Source organism: Coregonus lavaretus, assembly GCF_964263955.1.
Source record: "Coregonus lavaretus genome assembly, contig: HAP1_SCAFFOLD_1023, whole genome shotgun sequence".
NCBI lineage: Eukaryota > Metazoa > Chordata > Actinopteri > Salmoniformes > Salmonidae > Coregonus > Coregonus lavaretus.
In genome coordinates this window covers 162,337-179,432 of record NW_028162422.1, presented here as the reverse complement: position 1 = coordinate 179,432, position 17,096 = coordinate 162,337, and the positions used below count along the sequence as shown (strand labels likewise).

Here is a 17,096-nt window from a genome sequence, read left to right as displayed (position 1 = left end):
CTATGCATTCTGTAACCAATGCAACACAAAATTGTTAAGGACATAATTTGTGTACATTAGATAGAAATGAGAGACTGCAAAGTGAGCAGAAAATAAAGTACACTAATTTATGGAATTCAGAAGAGTTCGCTTATGTCAAGGCATTAGATCTTTCTACTTAAGTTTGAGCATGGAATTCAGAAGAGGTTAAGTTAAGGTTATATTAAAGCATGTATTACGATTTACGGTTGAGTGGTTATAATGTAGTTTGACCCATAGAATATATAATCCAGTATTAGAGGTTCAAAGCCCGTTCTATGGATTCTGTTTCAAAGTTTTGACCTCTGTCTGTCTCCTGTAGATTGGCTCCTACTTTGGCAGCGTGCTCCAGACAGTGGATGTTGACCAAGACTCGTACACAGACATCCTGCTGGTGGGAGCTCCTATGTACATGGGCCCAGAGAAGGAGGAGCAGGGACAGGTGTACGTTTACAAACTCAATGAGGTATGTGGTATACTGTTTGTGTCTTTGACCTGTCATAGTAAATTAAGTTAAAATAAAATGAATTAGGTTAATAAGTGAATGTAACTATCTAATTGGAGATCACACTTCAGGGTATGTCTGTTACAATATGAAGTCTCATTAGAAAAGCTAACATTGGATTGGAACAAGGGTCTGATGATGCTCAATAAACATCTCTCTCTCCCTTCCTTCTTTCGTTCTCTCTCTCCATCCCCCTACACCTCCAGAAGGGCATGTTTGAGCACCAGACCACGCTGAAGCCAGACAACCAGATGTGTTGTACCTCGGCCCACTCCCACGGCTGCACCAACGTTAGTAAGAATGACCCGTGTGGCGCCCGTTTCGGCACCGCCATCGCAGAGGTCAGCGACCTGGACCTGGACGGGAACCGGGACGTGGCCATCGGGGCACCGTTCGAGAACGACCACAGAGGAGCCGTCTACATCTACCACGGAGCCAAGAAGACTATCAAGGAGAAATACGTCCAGGTAAAGAAAGAAAAGACCATGTGGTCTCTCTCTCTCTCTCTCTCTCTCTCTCTCTCTCTCTCTCTCTCTCTCTCTCTCTCTCTCTCTCTCTCCCCATCGCTCTCTCCCTCTCCCCCCTATCTCTCTCTCCCTCTCCCTCTCTAACCCCCCTCTCCCCCTCTCTATCTCTCTCCCCCCCCCCCCCCCCCCTCTCTCTTCCTCCCCTCTCTCTCTCCCTCTCTCCCCCCTCTCTCTCTCTCAATTCAATTCAATTTAAGGGCTTTATTGGCATGGGAAACGTATGTTAACATTGCCAAAGCAAGTGAAGTAGATAGTAAACAAAAGTGAAATAAACAATAAATATTAACAGTAAACATTACACTCAGAAGTTCCAAAAGAATAAAGACATTTCAAATGTCATATTATGTACAGTGGGGAGAACAAGTATTTGATACACTGCCGATTTTGCAGGTTTTCCTACTTACAAAACATGTAGAGGTCTGTAATTTTTATCATAGGTACACTTCAACTGTGAGAGACAGGAAAAATCCAGAAAATCACATTGTATGATTTTTAAGTAATTAATTTGCATTTTATTACATTACATAGGTATTTGATACATCAGAAAAGCAGAACTTAATATTTGGTACAGAAACCTTTGTTTGCAATTACAGAGATCATATGTTTCCTGTAGGTCTTGACCAGGTTTGCACACACTGCAGCAGGGATTTTGGCCCACTCCTCCATACAGATCCTTCAGGTTTCGGGGCTGTCGCTGGGCAATACGGACTTTCAGCTCCCTCCAAAGATTTTCTATTGGGTTCAGGTCTGGAGACTGGCTAGGCCACTCCAGGACCTTGAGATGCTTCTTACGGAGCCACTCCTTAGTTGCCCTGGCTGTGTGTTTCGGGTCGTTGTCATGCTGGAAGACCCAGCCACGACCAATCTTCAATGCTCTTACTGAGGGAAGGAGGTTGTTGGCCAAGATCTCGCGATACATGGCCCCTTCCATCCTCCCCTCAATACGGTGCAGTCGTCCTGTCCCCTTTGCAGAAAAGCATCCCCAAAGAATGATTTTTCTACCTCCATCTTTCACGGTTGGGATGGTGTTCTTGGGGTTGTACTCATCCTTCTTCTTCCTCCAAACACGGCGAGTGGAGATTAGACCAAAAAGCTCAATTTTTGTCTCATCAGACCACATGACCTTCTCCCATTCCTCCTCTGGATCATCCAGATGGTCATTGGCAAACTTCAGACGGGCCTAGACATGCGCTGGCTTGAGCAGGGGGACCTTGCGTGCGCTGCAGGATTTTAATCCATGACGGCGTAGTGTGTTACTAATGGTTTTCTTTGAGACTGTGGTCCCAGCTCTCTTCAGGTCATTGACCAGGTCCTGCCGTGTAGTTCTGGGCTGATCCCTCACCTTCCTCATGATCATTGATGCCCCACGAGGTGAGATCTTGCATGGAGCCCCAGACCGAGGGTGATTGACCGTCATCTTGAACTTCTTCCATTTTCTAATAATTGCGCCAACAGTTGTTGCCTTCTCACCAAGCTGCTTGCCTATTGTCCTGTAGCCCATCCCAGCCTTGTGCAGGTCTACAATTTTAACCCTGATGTCCTTACACAGCGCTCTGGTCTTGGCCATTGTGGAGAGGTTGGAGTCTGTTTGATTGAGTGTGTGGACAGGTGTCTTTTATACAGGTAACGAGTTCAAACAGGTGCAGTTAATACAGGTAATGAGTGGAGAACAGGAGGGCTTCTTAAAGAAAAGCTAACAGGTCTGTGAGAGCCAGAATTCTTACTGGTTGGTAGGTGATCAAATACTTATGTCATGCAATAAAATGCAAATGAATTACTTAAAAATCATACAATGTGTTTTTCTGGATTTTTGTTTTAGATTCCGTCTCTCACAGTTGAAGTGTACCTATGATAAAAAATTACAGACCTCTAAATGCTTTGTAAGTAGGAAAACCTGCAAAATCGGCAGTGTATCAAATACTTGTTCTCCCCACTGTATATATACAGTGTTGTAACAATGTGCAAATAGTTAAAGTACAAATGGGAAAATAAATAAACATAAATATGGGTTGTATTTACAATGGTGTTTGTTCTTCACTGGTTGCCCTTTTCTTGTGGCAACAGGTCACAAATCTTGCAGCTGTGATGGCATACTGTGGTTTTTCACCCAGTAGATAAGGGAGTTTATCAAAATTGGATTTGTTTTCGAATTCTTTGTGGATCGCTGTAATCTGAGGGAAATATGTGTCTCTAATATGGTCATACATTTGGCAGGAGGTTAGGAAGTGCAGCTCAGTTTCTACTTCATTTTGTGGGCAGTGTGCACATAGCCTGTCTTCTCTTGAGAGCCAGGTCTGCCTACGGCGGCCTTTCTCAATAGCTAGGCTATGCTCACTGAGTCTGTACATAGTCAAAGCTTTCCTTAGGTTTGGGTCAGTCACAGTGGTCAGGTATTCTGCCACTGTGTACTCTCTGTTTAGGGCCAAATAGCATTCTAGTTTGCTCTGTTTTTTTGTTTGTTCTTTCCAATGTGTCAAGTAATTCTCTTTTTGTTTTCTCATGATTTGGTTGGGTCTAATTGTGTTGTTGTTGTTGTTGTTGTTGTCCTGGGGCTCTGTGGGGTCTGTTTGTGTTTGTGAACAGAGCCCCAGGACCAGCTTACTTATGGGACTCTTCTCCAAGTTCATCTCTCTGTAGGTGATGGCTTTGTTATGGAAGGTTTGGGAATCACTTCCTTTTAAGTTGTTATAGAATTTAACGGCTCTTTTCTGGATTTTGATAATTAGCGGGTATTGGCCTAATTCTGCTCTGCATGCATTATTTGGTGTTTTACGTTGTACACAGAGGATGTTTTTGTAGAATTCTGCATGCAGAGTCTCAATTTGGTGCCCATAAAGGGCAATGGGTTCTATAACTGATTCTCTCTCTCTCCCTCTCTTCCCTCTCTCTCCCTCTCTTCCCTCTCTCTCCCTCTCTTCCTCTCTTCCCTCTCTCTCTCTCCTTCTCTTCCCTCTCTCTCTCTTCCCTCTCTCTCTCTCTCCCTCTCTTCTCTCTCTCTCTCTCTCTCTCTCTCTCTCTCTCTCTCTCTCTCTCTCTCTCTCCTGTTCTCCTGTTCTCATCTGTGGAGGCTGATGTCACTTTAAATCAAAGGATGGGCTCATTCTAATGGCTGGAATGGAATGAATGAAACACATGTAAACCATATCCTCCGATTTCTCCCTCCACCAGCCTCCACTGGTCCTCATCTGTAATCAATGTGTGGGATAGTGGTTTGTGTATAGACAATGTGCAGTAGATATGCAGTTACAGTAGGAGTAGATACCGTAGAAGTATTCCTGTTAGCCTTCTGAATGTGTGTGTGCTGGTGTGGTTTCAGCGTATCCCAGGTCCTGGAGACGGGGTGAAGACTAAGTTCTTTGGCCAGTCAATCCATGGAGTCATGGACCTGAACGGAGATGGAATCATAGACGTTACCATCGGAGGGCTGGGAGGTGCTTCTCTGTTCTGGTGAGTGTTCAGTGCTTCAGCGTTTAGAGTCAAACATAAAGTCACGCCTCGCGGTCATGGACAGTTTGCGCATGCAAGCAGGAACACACACACACTCCCTCTAGCACTCCACTTCGACTATTAGTAATAGCAGTAACCTCAAATATCATCTCACATAATCAAAGACTGTCACTCTGGTTTACACAGCTGTGTCCCTCTCGGGATTTGAACCAACAACACCCTCTTCTCTATGTTCAAACCCCCTGGCCATCCTCTCCTCATAGTGCTCATGGAGCTGAACCCTCTACACACCACAGTGTGTGCTGGAATGGGCCTAGCTGACCGGGGCCAACCAGGGCTGTGTGAAAATCTCCAACTCCCAGAAGGCAAAGCTTTTAAAACATGATTTGTCAGCTCTTCCTCCTGGGCTTTTGGACCTCTGCTTAACAGAGAGTGGCTGTAGAGAGTTGGAGAGTCACTCCCTAATTCCAGAGCGTCCATGGCAGTGGACCTAACAGTTTGATACTGCAGCTGTAGAACTCAGTTACGCCATGGAAACCAGTGACCTCCGCCATTATGGATTCCTTTGTAGAGCTGCCATGGCCGGCGATGTGGTTTAGACCACGGTCGCAAACATCCTTACATGAAGGCATGAATAATGTGGTTCAAATGGGATGTTCTATTTGGGAGTTACTCAAAAAGAATTAAAGCAGTATACCTTTTGGCTTCTGCTGTTTTCCTTTTTTGGAAACTTGTATTTATTAAGTTTCATTCACAGGTCATTCACTTTGGTAACAGTTCCATGTGCCAGTTCCATGTGATAATGCCGTGTTCAAAACAACTGGGAACTGGGAAATCTCCGACTTCCGACTTCAGTGCGTTCAAAACAACTGGGAAGAATTTGCACTGACTGGGAAAAATCTATTTGAATGGTCATCGAACTCGGAATTCCAACTCGGGCCTCTTTCTAGAGCTCCGACTTTCCGACCTGAAGATCACTGACGTCATTATTTGTACTCGTATTTTTCCTCGAGTTCCCAGTTGTTTTGAACGCTGCATAAATTTGGTGTTTGTCATCCAGGTCCAAGGATGTTGCTGAGCTTTATGCCAACATGACCTTTGAACCGAGCAAGATCAACCTACAGCAGCCCACTAAAGGCTGTGTGTTGGGTGCGAGGGAAACCGTGTGTGTGAAGACCAGGGTCTGCTTTAGCTACAGCGTCAAGTCTGAGAAGGATGACACTATCTTGGGCACAGGTGAGAGTCTGATCAACCCCTTTCCTTTCATATAGTATGTTTACATGTTTACAGTGTAAACCTACTTCAATAATATGCAACGATTAAAGCTGACTCTCGATAAGAACAGTAAAAAGGAGTAAAATATAAAGCTGTGGGTCTTTCATTTTGAGGTTGCTGTAGCTACAGTGGGGAAAAAAACTATTTAGTCAGCCACCAATTGTGCAAGTTCTCCCACTTAAAAAGATGAGAGAGGCCTGTAATTTTCATCATAGGTACACGTCAACTATGACAGACAAAATGAGGAAAAAAAATCCAGAAAATCACATTGTAGGATTTTTAATGAATTTATTTGCAAATTATGGTAGAAAATAATTATTTGGTCATTAACAAAAGTTTTTCAATACTTTGTTATATACCCTTTGTTGGCAATGACACAGGTCAAACGTTTTCTGTAAGTCTTCACAAGGTTTTCACACACTGTTGCTGGTATTTTGGCCCATTCCTCCATGCAGATCTCCTCTAGAGCAGTGATGTTTTGGGGCTGTCGCTGGGCAACACGGACTTTTAACTCCCTCCAAAGATTTTCTATGGGGTTGAGATCTGGAGACTGGCTAGGCCACTCCAGGACCTTGAAATGCTTCTTACGAAGCCACTCCTTCGTTGCCCGGGCGGTGTGTTTGGGATCATTGTCATGCTGAAAGACCCAGCCACGTTTCATCTTCAATGCCCTTGCTGATGGAAGGAGGTTTTCACTCAAAATCTCACGATACATGGCCCCATTCATTCTTTCCTTTACACGGATCAGTCGTCCTGGTCCCTTTGCAGAAAAACAGCCCCAAAGCATGATGTTTCCACTCCCATGCTTAACAGTAGGTATGGTGTTCTTTGGATGCAACTCAGCATTCTTTGTCCTCCAAACACGACGAGTTGAGTTTTTACCAAAAGGTTCTATTTTGGTTTCATCTGACCATATGACATTCTCCCAATCCTCTTCTGGATCATCCAAATGCACTCTAGCAAACTTCAGACGGGCCTGGACATGTACTGGCTTAAGCAGGGGGACACGTCTGGCACTGCAGGATTTGAGTCCCTGGCGGCGTAGTGTGTTACTGATGGTAGGCTTTGTAACTTTGGTCCCAGCTCTCTGCAGGTCATTCACTAGGTCCCCCCGTGTGGTTCTGGGATTTTTGCTCAACGTTCTTGTGATCATTTTGACCCCACAGGGTGAGATCTTGCGTGGAGCCTCAGATCGAGGGAGATTATCAGTGGTCTTGTATGTCTTCCATTTCCTAATAATTGCTCCCACAGTTGATTTCTTCAAACCAAGCTGCTTACCTATTGCAGATTCAGTCTTCCCAGCCTGGTGCAGGTCTACAATTTTGTTTCTGGTGTCCTTTGACAGCTCTTTGGTCTTGGCCATAGTGGAGTTTGGAGTGTGACTGTTTGAGGTTGTTGACAGGTGTCTTTTATACTGATAACAAGTTCAAACAGGTGCCATTAATACGGGTAACGAGTGGAGGACAGAGGAGCCTCTTAAAGAAGAAGTTACAGGCATGTGAGAGCCAGAAATCTTGTTTATTTGTAGGTGACCAAATACTTATTTTCCACCATAATTTGCAAATAAATTCATAAAAAATCCTACAATGTGATTTTCTGCATTTTTTTTCTCAATTTGTCTGTCATTGTTGACGTGTACCTATGATGAAAATTACAGGCCTCTCTCATCTTTTTAAGTGGGAGAACTTGCAAAATTGGTGGCTGACTAAATACTTTTTTACCCCACTGTATATCATGACTAGGGTTGGAAAATTCCGGTAACTTTCCCAAAATTCCCAGGTTTTCCAGAAATCCCGGTTCAAAATTGTCATCAATCAGGAGGGAATAAGCAGGAAATTCCGGAATCCTCCAACCAGGAATTATAGAAAAACTAGGCATTTTGGGAAAGCTACTGGAATTTTGCAACCCTAATCATGATTGGTGTGTGTTGTGTTTCAGCCATTAAGTACAACCTGACACTGGACTCTCTGAGGGCGAAGTCGAGGGCTGCGTTTGTCAACTCAGACGAGAAGAGTGAGAGGAAGGTCCAGGCCACCGCCAAGATCATTGACTCTCTGTGTGTGGAGCATTTATTCGCCATGAAGGCAAGTAAATCCTTCCTCACCCAGCCTGGTCAACATGGAGAGAAAGAGAGGCAGACGGGAGAGAGCGAGAGAGAGAGAGAGTATCTCAGCCATTAGTATCTCAGTAGACCTCCTCAACAGACTGGCTAGTGGATGTAGTGGATGGATGTACAGTATGGAGCCAAGTTGCTCTGGTATTTATTCATTGTAGGACAGCCTGGCCTCAAAGACGTAACATAGTAAATGTAAATCTGTGATAGGCCTATGTTATACTCTTAGAAAAAAGGGTTCCAAAAGAGTTATTCGGCTGTCCCCATAGGAGAACCCTTTTTGTTTCCAGGTAGAACCCTTTTTGGTTCCAGGTCAGTTAGAACCCTTTTGGGTTCCATGTAGAACCCTCTGTAGAAAGGGTTCTAAATGGAACCCAAAAAGAATCCTCTGTAGAAAGGGTTCTACATGGAACCCAAAAGGGTTCTACCTGCAACCAAAAAGGGTTCTTCAAAGGCTTCTCCTATGGGGACAGCCGAAGAACCCTTTAAGGTTCTAGATAGCACCTTTTTTTCTAAGAGTGTACGTTTGGTATGGTTACATAAGACGGAATGTTACTTAAGTCAAAAGCGAAAGGATGGAGGTTGGTCGGGGAGGATGGATGTGTGGGCGTATAATGCGAAAGTCGAGCAAACCAAAGGTTACGTGTTCGAATCACATCACAGACAACTTTAGTATTTTAGCTAATTAGCAACTTTGCAAATACTTAGCATGTTAGCTAACCCTTCCCCTAACCCCTAACCCTAACTCCTAACCTTAATCCCTAACCTTAACCTTAACCTTAACTCCAAACCCTAATCCCTAGCCTAGCTAATGTTAGCCACCAAGCTAACGTTAACCCCAACAAAGTGGAATTCGTAACATATCATATGTATTGCAAATTCATAACATATTGTAGAAATTTCAATTCGTAACATATCATACGAATTGTAATTTGTAACATATCATACGAAATGGAGAGAGACAGATTTACATTTACTATGTTACGTCTATCCCTGAGTCCAGGTTGTGTAGGAATGCTCTTAACATGAAAGTGGAGAAAGATCTCCCTCCCTTGATCAAAGGGAAAGCGTTTTCAGGAAAACAACCACTTTTACAAAAAGCCCATTACTGTACATACGCACATTTTAGCTTAAAAGTGGCCTAGAAATCGATTCACATTACATTGATTGTTAATTCTTCTATTGGTTATTTTGTAGCAGAGAGTTGTACATTATAAGGTTTTAGTAAGGAGGCCAGATGAAAAGTAGAGAGCTTTTAAAGAACAGAAGACCTTGACTGTAATGGGAACCAGAACCAGAGCTTTACTGATCAAAGCAGGGTGAAGAGAATGCCCCGACAATGACTGTTAAACTACCTCCAGTACCTCTGAGAAAGGGAGCGAGAAATGGGAGCGAGAGAGAGGGTGCGAGAGGGGAGGTGAAGAGAGGAGAGAGAGATGGGGAGAGGAGGGGATGGAGGGGAGAGAGAGATGAAGAGAGGGGTAGAGGGAGAGAGGGCGAGATAGATAAGCAAAATAAAGTGAAAGAGGGAGGGAGAGAGATAGGAGAAAGAAAGAGAGAGTGGATGAGATAGAGAGGGAGATAGGCATGTTAGAGAGAGAGGGGTAGAGGCATGTTTGAGAGAGTTAGAGAGAGAGGGGTAGAGGCGTGTTTGAGAGAGTTAGAGAGAGAGGGGTAGAAGCATGTTTGAGAGAGAGAGAGAGGGGTAGAGGCATGTTTGAGAGAGTTAGATAGAGAGGGGTATATAGGACTGTGAGGGTGTTAGAGAGAGAGGGGTAGAGGCATGTGAGAGAGAGAGAGGAGAGTTTGAAAGAGAGACAAAAGAAAGAAAAGAGAGAGAGAGAAGAAGAGAGGGAAAAAGGGAGAGCTGGTGGATGGTTGGAGAGTGCGGTCAAAGTGCATTCCAGTGGAGATATTCGCTAGTGTTCTGTTCCACAATGCAGCCAGATAGATCTCACGCTGTCCATTCCAACTGGAACATAGCTGTATTCTCCACTCTGATAAAGACTGACACACATAACCCACATTGCCCTCCGAGGGGGAGATATAATAGACATGTAGCCCACATAATCCACAGGGACTACTGATAACAGTAAGGGTTATACTGTACATGCAGTGAATAAGATCTAAGGCATACAGTAGTTTACAGTACTTTAGATGACATATTCTGACATATTCTTTAAGAAAGCTGATTCAAATACAATACATCCAGACAGTGACCAAAAGCAAACACAGTAGGTACATTCAGTGGCGTCATGCCCATAGGGGGCACAAAGGCACATGCCCCCTCAGATTTTTAAAAAACATGTTCAGATATTAGATTAATTACTAAACTTCATTTTTAAGCCCACGTTTTATCATATATATTGTCAGCGGTACTTTGCGGAGGGGGCACTGGTACTGTATATATATAAATATATGTGTACCAGTCAAAAGTTTGGACACACTTTTTATTTATTTAGTTTTTACATTGTATAATAATAGTGAAGACATCAAAACTATGAAATAACACGTTTGGAATCATGTAGTAACCAAAAAAGTGTTAAACAAATCAAAATATATTTTATATTTGAGATTCTTCAAAGTAGCCACCCTTTACCTTGATGACGTCTTTGCACATTCTTGGCATTCTCTCAACCAGCTTCATGAGGTAGTCACCTGGAATGTATTTCAATTAACAGGTGTGCCTTGTTAAAAGTTAATTTGTGGAATATCTTTCCTTATTAATGCGTTTGAGCCAATCAGTTGTGTTGTGACAGGGGGGGGGGGGGGGGGGGGGGTATACAGAAGATAGCCCTATTTGGTAAAAGACCTAGTCCATATCATGGCAAGAACAGGTCAAAAAAGCAAAGAGAAACAACAGTCCCTCACCCGCATCAAAGTTGCCCATCCCTGCTCTAGTGCATGCAGTATCTTCAGTGGAGGACGAGAGAGAGTGTAGAGTGACACACACAGCGTTTGATTTTATTTTAGCAGCAGGTGAAGGGCAGGAGGTATGTTTGTAAATTAATTTGATCAAGATATGTAGCCTATTGATTCCTTCTTGATGAATATTTTATTTTATTTTATATATATATATATATATATATATATATATATATATATTGTTGTTCCTCTGTAATACTAGCCACCTAGCAATTTTATGAAGTTGGCTTTAGCTAGCCAGCTAGATAGGTTCCCAATCTCCCAACCCATAACTAGCTACCAAACCATTTCAGGCTATCGATCAAGTTAGATTAGCTTGTCTAACTATCTTAGCTGACATGCCTGCTGGCAAGGTTTCTAGACTTTAGAAATAAGAGGTATGCTTAGATAACCTATGCCGAGAAATAGCGGCCGATAGCTTAGTGGTTAAGAGCGTTGTGCCAGTAACCGAAAGGTCGCTTGTTCTAATCCCCGAGCCGACTAGGTGAAAAATCCCCTAATTGCTCCTGTAAGTCGCTCTGGATAAGAGCATCTGCTAAATGACAAAAATGTAAATAGACATATTTTTTACATAGAATTAGACATAATGATTATGGCTCTAGATTACAGGAAAAACTGTTTCAGATGTTTGAAAAATTCCATATTATCCCAGATTCTCCAACCACCCCTCTTCCATCCTCACGTACATCGCACCCCCTCTAAAATAAATGGTGCATGACGCCCCTGGATACATTGTACATTACATTATCCCCTCCTCCCTTCAGGCTAAATTGGACTTCAGAGACCCCATCATGGTCTCCCTAGAGTTTGGCCTGGCTGAGGACACAGGTCCCGTCCTGGATGGAGACTTACCAACGTCACTTAACAAAACGGTAAGATGAACCACACTGCGCCAGATTTAACACACAAACACACACACACACACACACCAGTAACTTTTGGCTTGCCATGAATTTTGTGTACCTTGGCTTGCTTCCCTCTTTAGCCCCTAGAGGCCCTCATTGGCTAACAATATGTGTGCACACATTGATTTCTTACCTTACTGTTTTGTTTAGACCTCAGCTATCACATATTGCAACGGTGAATATGCAATATGTGAGCAGAGAAGTCAGTAATCAGTACTTTACACTGTCATGCAGTCATACTCTCCACAGCAACAGCTGTCCTCCATCCTTCACTAGTTCATAGCAGGCTTATTAGCTTTAAAACACTGACAGGCAGTTATCCTGTTTCCATAATGGAGCTCCCACACACACATAGTTCTTATGAGCTATTTGCCAGACGGACAGAGAGCCAAAACATGTGGCTGGATAATAACGCAGTGGTAGAACAGGGATTCCTTGAAGCCTCAAATTCCTCAACACAAAACAGGGTGTGATTACATCCAAGTTACATGTCTGTTTAGTAAAGTTAGCACATGTTCACTGGTTCTCAGGCCTGAGTTCTCATGCTATCAACAAACCACACCTCTCTCAGTATAACCAGAGAGGAAGTGCCGAAGTGAGAGGGTACACTCCCGTCAACATCTGTCCACACAGGAATACAGTGATAAGCAGACCGATAAGCAGACCGATAAGCAAACCACCTGCCTTCCCGTCTTTGGGACGACTCCCATTGTTTGGGCGGAGACAAGACCATCTCGTCATTCTATAAAACAGGAGGTTGTTGGCACATTAATTAGGGAGGACGGGCTCGTGGTAATGGCTGGAGCGAAAGGAGTGGAATGGTATCAATTACGTCAAACATGGTTTCCATGGTGATGCCATTCCATTCGCTCCTTTCCAACCATCATTATGAGCCGTCCTCCCCTCAGCAGCCTCCACTGTTATATACAGTATCTCTGGTACAACATACTACTCAGGGTCATGGAGGACGTTCTTCTGTTACACTAGAGAAGTGGTCCTGCTACTGTATAGTGAAGGGCAGAGATGTTGGAACAAATACACGAGTGCACACACACACACACACACACATACTGTAGTTATCACACGAAAGCGCTACGTTTTCCCTGAGACATTGTATGGCATCCCAGATCGTCATTCTTGGGAGAAGACACTGTTGATCTTGTCACCATTCCAATGCCACTGGGAACCAATGGGATCTCATGTCCCAAATGTTAGGAATGCATTTAACTATTTCAGTCTGTCTTGTACATGGTTTACAGTTGAAGTTGGAAGTTTACATACACTTAGGTTGGAGTTATTAAAACTTGTTTTTCAACCACTCCACACATTTCTTGTTAACAAACTATAGTTTTGGCAAGTCGGTTAGGACATCTACTTTGTGCATGACACAACTAATTTTTCCAACAATTGTTTACAGACAGATTATTTCACTTATAATTCACTGTATCACAATTCCAGTGGGTCAGAAGTTTACATACACTAAGTTGACTGTGCCTTTAAAGAGCTTGGAAAATTCCAGAAAATGATGTCATGGCTTTAGAAGCTTCTGATAGGTTAATTGACATCATTTGAGTCAATTGGAGGTGTACCTGTGGATGTATTTCAAGGCCTACCTTCAAACTCAGTGCCTCTTTGCTTGACATCATGGGAAAATCAAAAGAAATCAGCCAAGACCTCAGAAAAAAATGGTAGATCTCCACAAGTCTGGTTCATCCTTGGGAGCAATTTCCAAACGCCTGAAGGTACCACGTTAATCTGTACAAACAATAGTATGCAAGTATAAACACCATGGGACCACGCAGCCGTCATACCGCTCAGGAAGGAGACGCGTTCTGTCTCCTAGAGATGAACGTACTTTGGTGCGAAAAGTGCAAATCAATCCCAGAACAACAGCAAAGGACCTTGTGAAGATGCTGGAGGAAACAGGTACAAAAGTATCTATATCCACAGTAAAACGAGTCCTATATCGACATTACCTGAAAGGCCGCTCAGCAAGGAAGAAGCCACTGCTCCAAAACCACCATAAAAAAGTCAGACTACGGTTTGCAACTGCACATGGGGACAAAGATTGTACTTTTTGGAGAAATGTCCTCTGGTCTGATGAAAAAAAATGAGAACTGTTTGGCCATAATGACCATCGTTATGTTTGGAGGAAAAAGAGGGATGCTTGCAAGCCGAAAAACACCATGCCAACCGTGAAGCACGGGGGTGGCAGCATCATGCTGTGGGGGTGCTTTGCTGTAGGAGGGACTGGTGCACTTCACAAAATAGATGGCAACATGAGGAAGAAAAATTATGTGGATATATTGAAGCAACATCTCAAGACATCAGTCAGGAAGTTAAAGCTTGGTCGCAAATGGGTCTTCCAGATGGACAATGACCCCAATCATACTTCCAAAGTTGTGGCAAAATGGCTTAAGTACAACAAAGTCAAGGTATTGGAGTGGCCATCACAAAGCCCTGACCTCAATCCTATAGAACATTTGTGGGCAGAACTGAAAAAGCGTGTGCGAGCAAGGAGGCCTACAAACCTGACTCAGTTACACCAGCTCTGTCAGGAGGAATGGGCCAAAATTCACCCAACTTATTGTGGGAAGCTTGTGGAAGGCTACCCAAAACGTTTGACCCAAGTTAAACAATGTAAAGGCAATGCTATCAAATACTCATTGAGTGTATGTAAACTTCTGACCCACTGGGAATGTGATGAAAGAAATAAAAGCTTAAATAAATCATTCTCTCTATTATTATTCTGACATTTCACATTCTTAAAATAAAGTGGTGATCCTAACTGACCTAAGACAGGACATTTTTACTAGGATTAATTGTCAGGAATTGTGAGAAACTGAGTTTAAATGTATTTGGCTAAGGTGTATGTAATCTTCCGACTTCCACTGTATATTTCTTGTAACCATGCACATGTCATTTAGATTCCTTTGGTGGACTGTGGGAGCGATGACAAGTGCATAGCTGACCTATCGCTGAAGGCTGTGCCAAGTATACAAAGGTATTACCACAATGATTGCATTCCTTCAGTCCATCAAACTGTCAACAGTTATGTCGCAGTTCAGTAGCAGTTATGTTGCCCTTGTATTGTACTTTGGCGCCCCCTTGTGTTACTTTAGTTGAAATGCCAACATTACATTTACCCTGCTACAGTAGTAACTTTCCTATTCTTTGCAGTCTTGTGATCAAAGCGAACAAGGAGAAGTTCCACGTTCTGATCACCACTAGAAACAGCAAAGACAACGCTTACAACACCAAAGTTATGCTGAGCTTTATTGAAAACATCAACTACGTCAAGGTCGAGGTGAGGTTGCTCTCTGTCTTTATACCAGTTGTGTGGCTTCATATCAACTTCTACTATCTTGAACATCAGAATGTCATAATTTCTGTCAGTATGTGTTTTGACATTGACATCTCTCCATTTACTCCGCAGCCCAAAGAAAAAGACTGCAGTCTAAATAATACCAAAGTTGAGTGTGCTGTGGGATATCCATTCCTCAAAAGCAATGTAGAGGTAAGACGTTTCTTTATTATTATTTATATTTTTATATATTTTTATTTATTTATACATTTTTTAGGGGGAAGATCAGCTTTAATATTGCAGATAGATTGTAGCTTCCATCAATGTAATTGTCTGCATCATTTTCAATCCCCCATATATTTATTTGTCAATATATACAGTACCAGTCAAAAGTTTGGACACACCTACTCATTCAAGGGTTTGTCTTTATTTTTACTATTTTCTACATTGTAGAATAATAGTGAAGACATCAAAACTATGAAATAACACATATGGAATCATGTAGTAACCAAAAAAGTGTTAAACAAATCTAAATATATTTTAGATTTTAGATTCTTCAAAGTAGCCACCCTTTGCCTAGATGACAGCTTTGCACACTCTTGGCATTCTCTCAACTAGCTTCACCTGGAATGCTTTTCCAACAGTCTTGAAGGAGTTCCCACATATGCTGAGCACTTGTTGGCAGTGGCAATTTTAGCATGTAAATCTTGGTGGGGCAAAAAAAATAAGTGAGATGCAAGCCAGCAAAGCCACAACACGAATCAAATCAAATTGTATTTGTCACATGCGCCGAATACAACAGGTGTAGACCTTACAGTGAAATGCTTACTTACAAGCCCTTAACCAACAATGCAGTTTTAAGAAAGAATACCTAAAAGATAAAAATAAATAAAAGTAACAAATAATTAAAGAGCAGCAGTAAAATAACAATAGCGAGGCTATATACAGGGGGTACCGGTACCGAGTCAATGTGCGGGGGCACCGGTTAGTCGAGGTAATTGAGGTAATATGTACATGTAGGTAGAGTTATTAAAGTGACTATGCATAGATAATAAACAGATAGTAGCAGTAGCGTAAAGGGGGGGGGGGAGCAAAGCAAATAGTCTGGGTAGCCATTTGATTAGATGTTCAGGAGTCTTATGGCTTGGGGGTAAAAGCTGTTTAGAAGCCTCTTGGACCTAGACTTGGCGCTCCGGTACTGCTTGCCGTGCGGTAGCAGAGAGAACAGTCTATGACTAGGTTGGCTGGAGTCATTAATTGCACTATAACGGTGGCAAACGGTGCCCACAAACTGTTAGGGCCTACATAAAGCTGTCCCAACAGCAGAGTCCCAACAGCAGTCCCAACACCTTACCACTGCTACACCTGGCTATCAGCGGAGCCTTGTCTGGCAGCGAAACAGTTCATTCAGCCTCATTTACTGCCTTTTAAAAAAACATAGCTGATATGGCTGACTTGCTTAAACAAATGTGGTTTCTACTGACAATTGAGATGTACAAACTATGGCATAAGGGGACGACAAGCGGATTAGAGGCAATTCGTAATTTCGATTAAGACATTAATGAGCGAGCTACAACGGACGCAGTCAATATAACTATTTGTGAAGCACTTTTGAAATGTACAGTGACAGAATTCAGAACATAGGCCGTTCTTACAGTGTTCTCCCTGTACACCAAGTCAGAACCGTAGGATAAATAAAGGGGGCATATAAGCAAACAATGAAAGCTCTTACAGTAGTTGTCACGATCGTTAACGGATGAGACGGACCAAAGCGCAGCGTGATAAGCGTACATTTTATTACGTACACGAACAAAACGAACGATACGTGAAGTCCTGAGGTTAACACAACACAAACCTTTACGGAACAAGATCCCACAACCTAACATGCCAACAGGCTGCCTAAGTATGGTCCCCAATCAGAGACAACGAGCTACAGCTGTCTCCGATTGGGAACCACCCTGGCCAACATAGAAACTAAACGATCTAGAACCAAACATAGAAAATTTAACATAGAACATCCACACCCTGGCTCAACAATTAAGAGTCCCCAGAGCCAGGGCGTGACAGTACCCCCCCC

At 42.9% G+C, this 17,096-nt stretch overlaps 1 protein-coding gene across 1 annotated transcript in view; it reads left to right on the top strand.

Moving 5' to 3' along the window:
• Positions 1 to 340: 340 nt before the first annotated feature.
• Positions 341 to 17,096, top strand: part of LOC311119275 (integrin alpha-1-like) — a gene marked incomplete at its 5' end in the record, with an annotated part of 28,460 nt that continues 11,704 nt past the window's right edge. The window contains 9 exons of the mRNA XM_084193995.1: positions 341 to 484; positions 730 to 990; positions 4,367 to 4,497; positions 5,558 to 5,733; positions 7,711 to 7,856; positions 11,575 to 11,682; positions 14,643 to 14,719; positions 14,896 to 15,022; positions 15,152 to 15,232. Coding sequence (XP_084050121.1) covers positions 341 to 484; positions 730 to 990; positions 4,367 to 4,497; positions 5,558 to 5,733; positions 7,711 to 7,856; positions 11,575 to 11,682; positions 14,643 to 14,719; positions 14,896 to 15,022; positions 15,152 to 15,232 — 1,251 coding nt within the window. The remainder of the gene's footprint in view (positions 485 to 729; positions 991 to 4,366; positions 4,498 to 5,557; positions 5,734 to 7,710; positions 7,857 to 11,574; positions 11,683 to 14,642; positions 14,720 to 14,895; positions 15,023 to 15,151; positions 15,233 to 17,096) is intronic.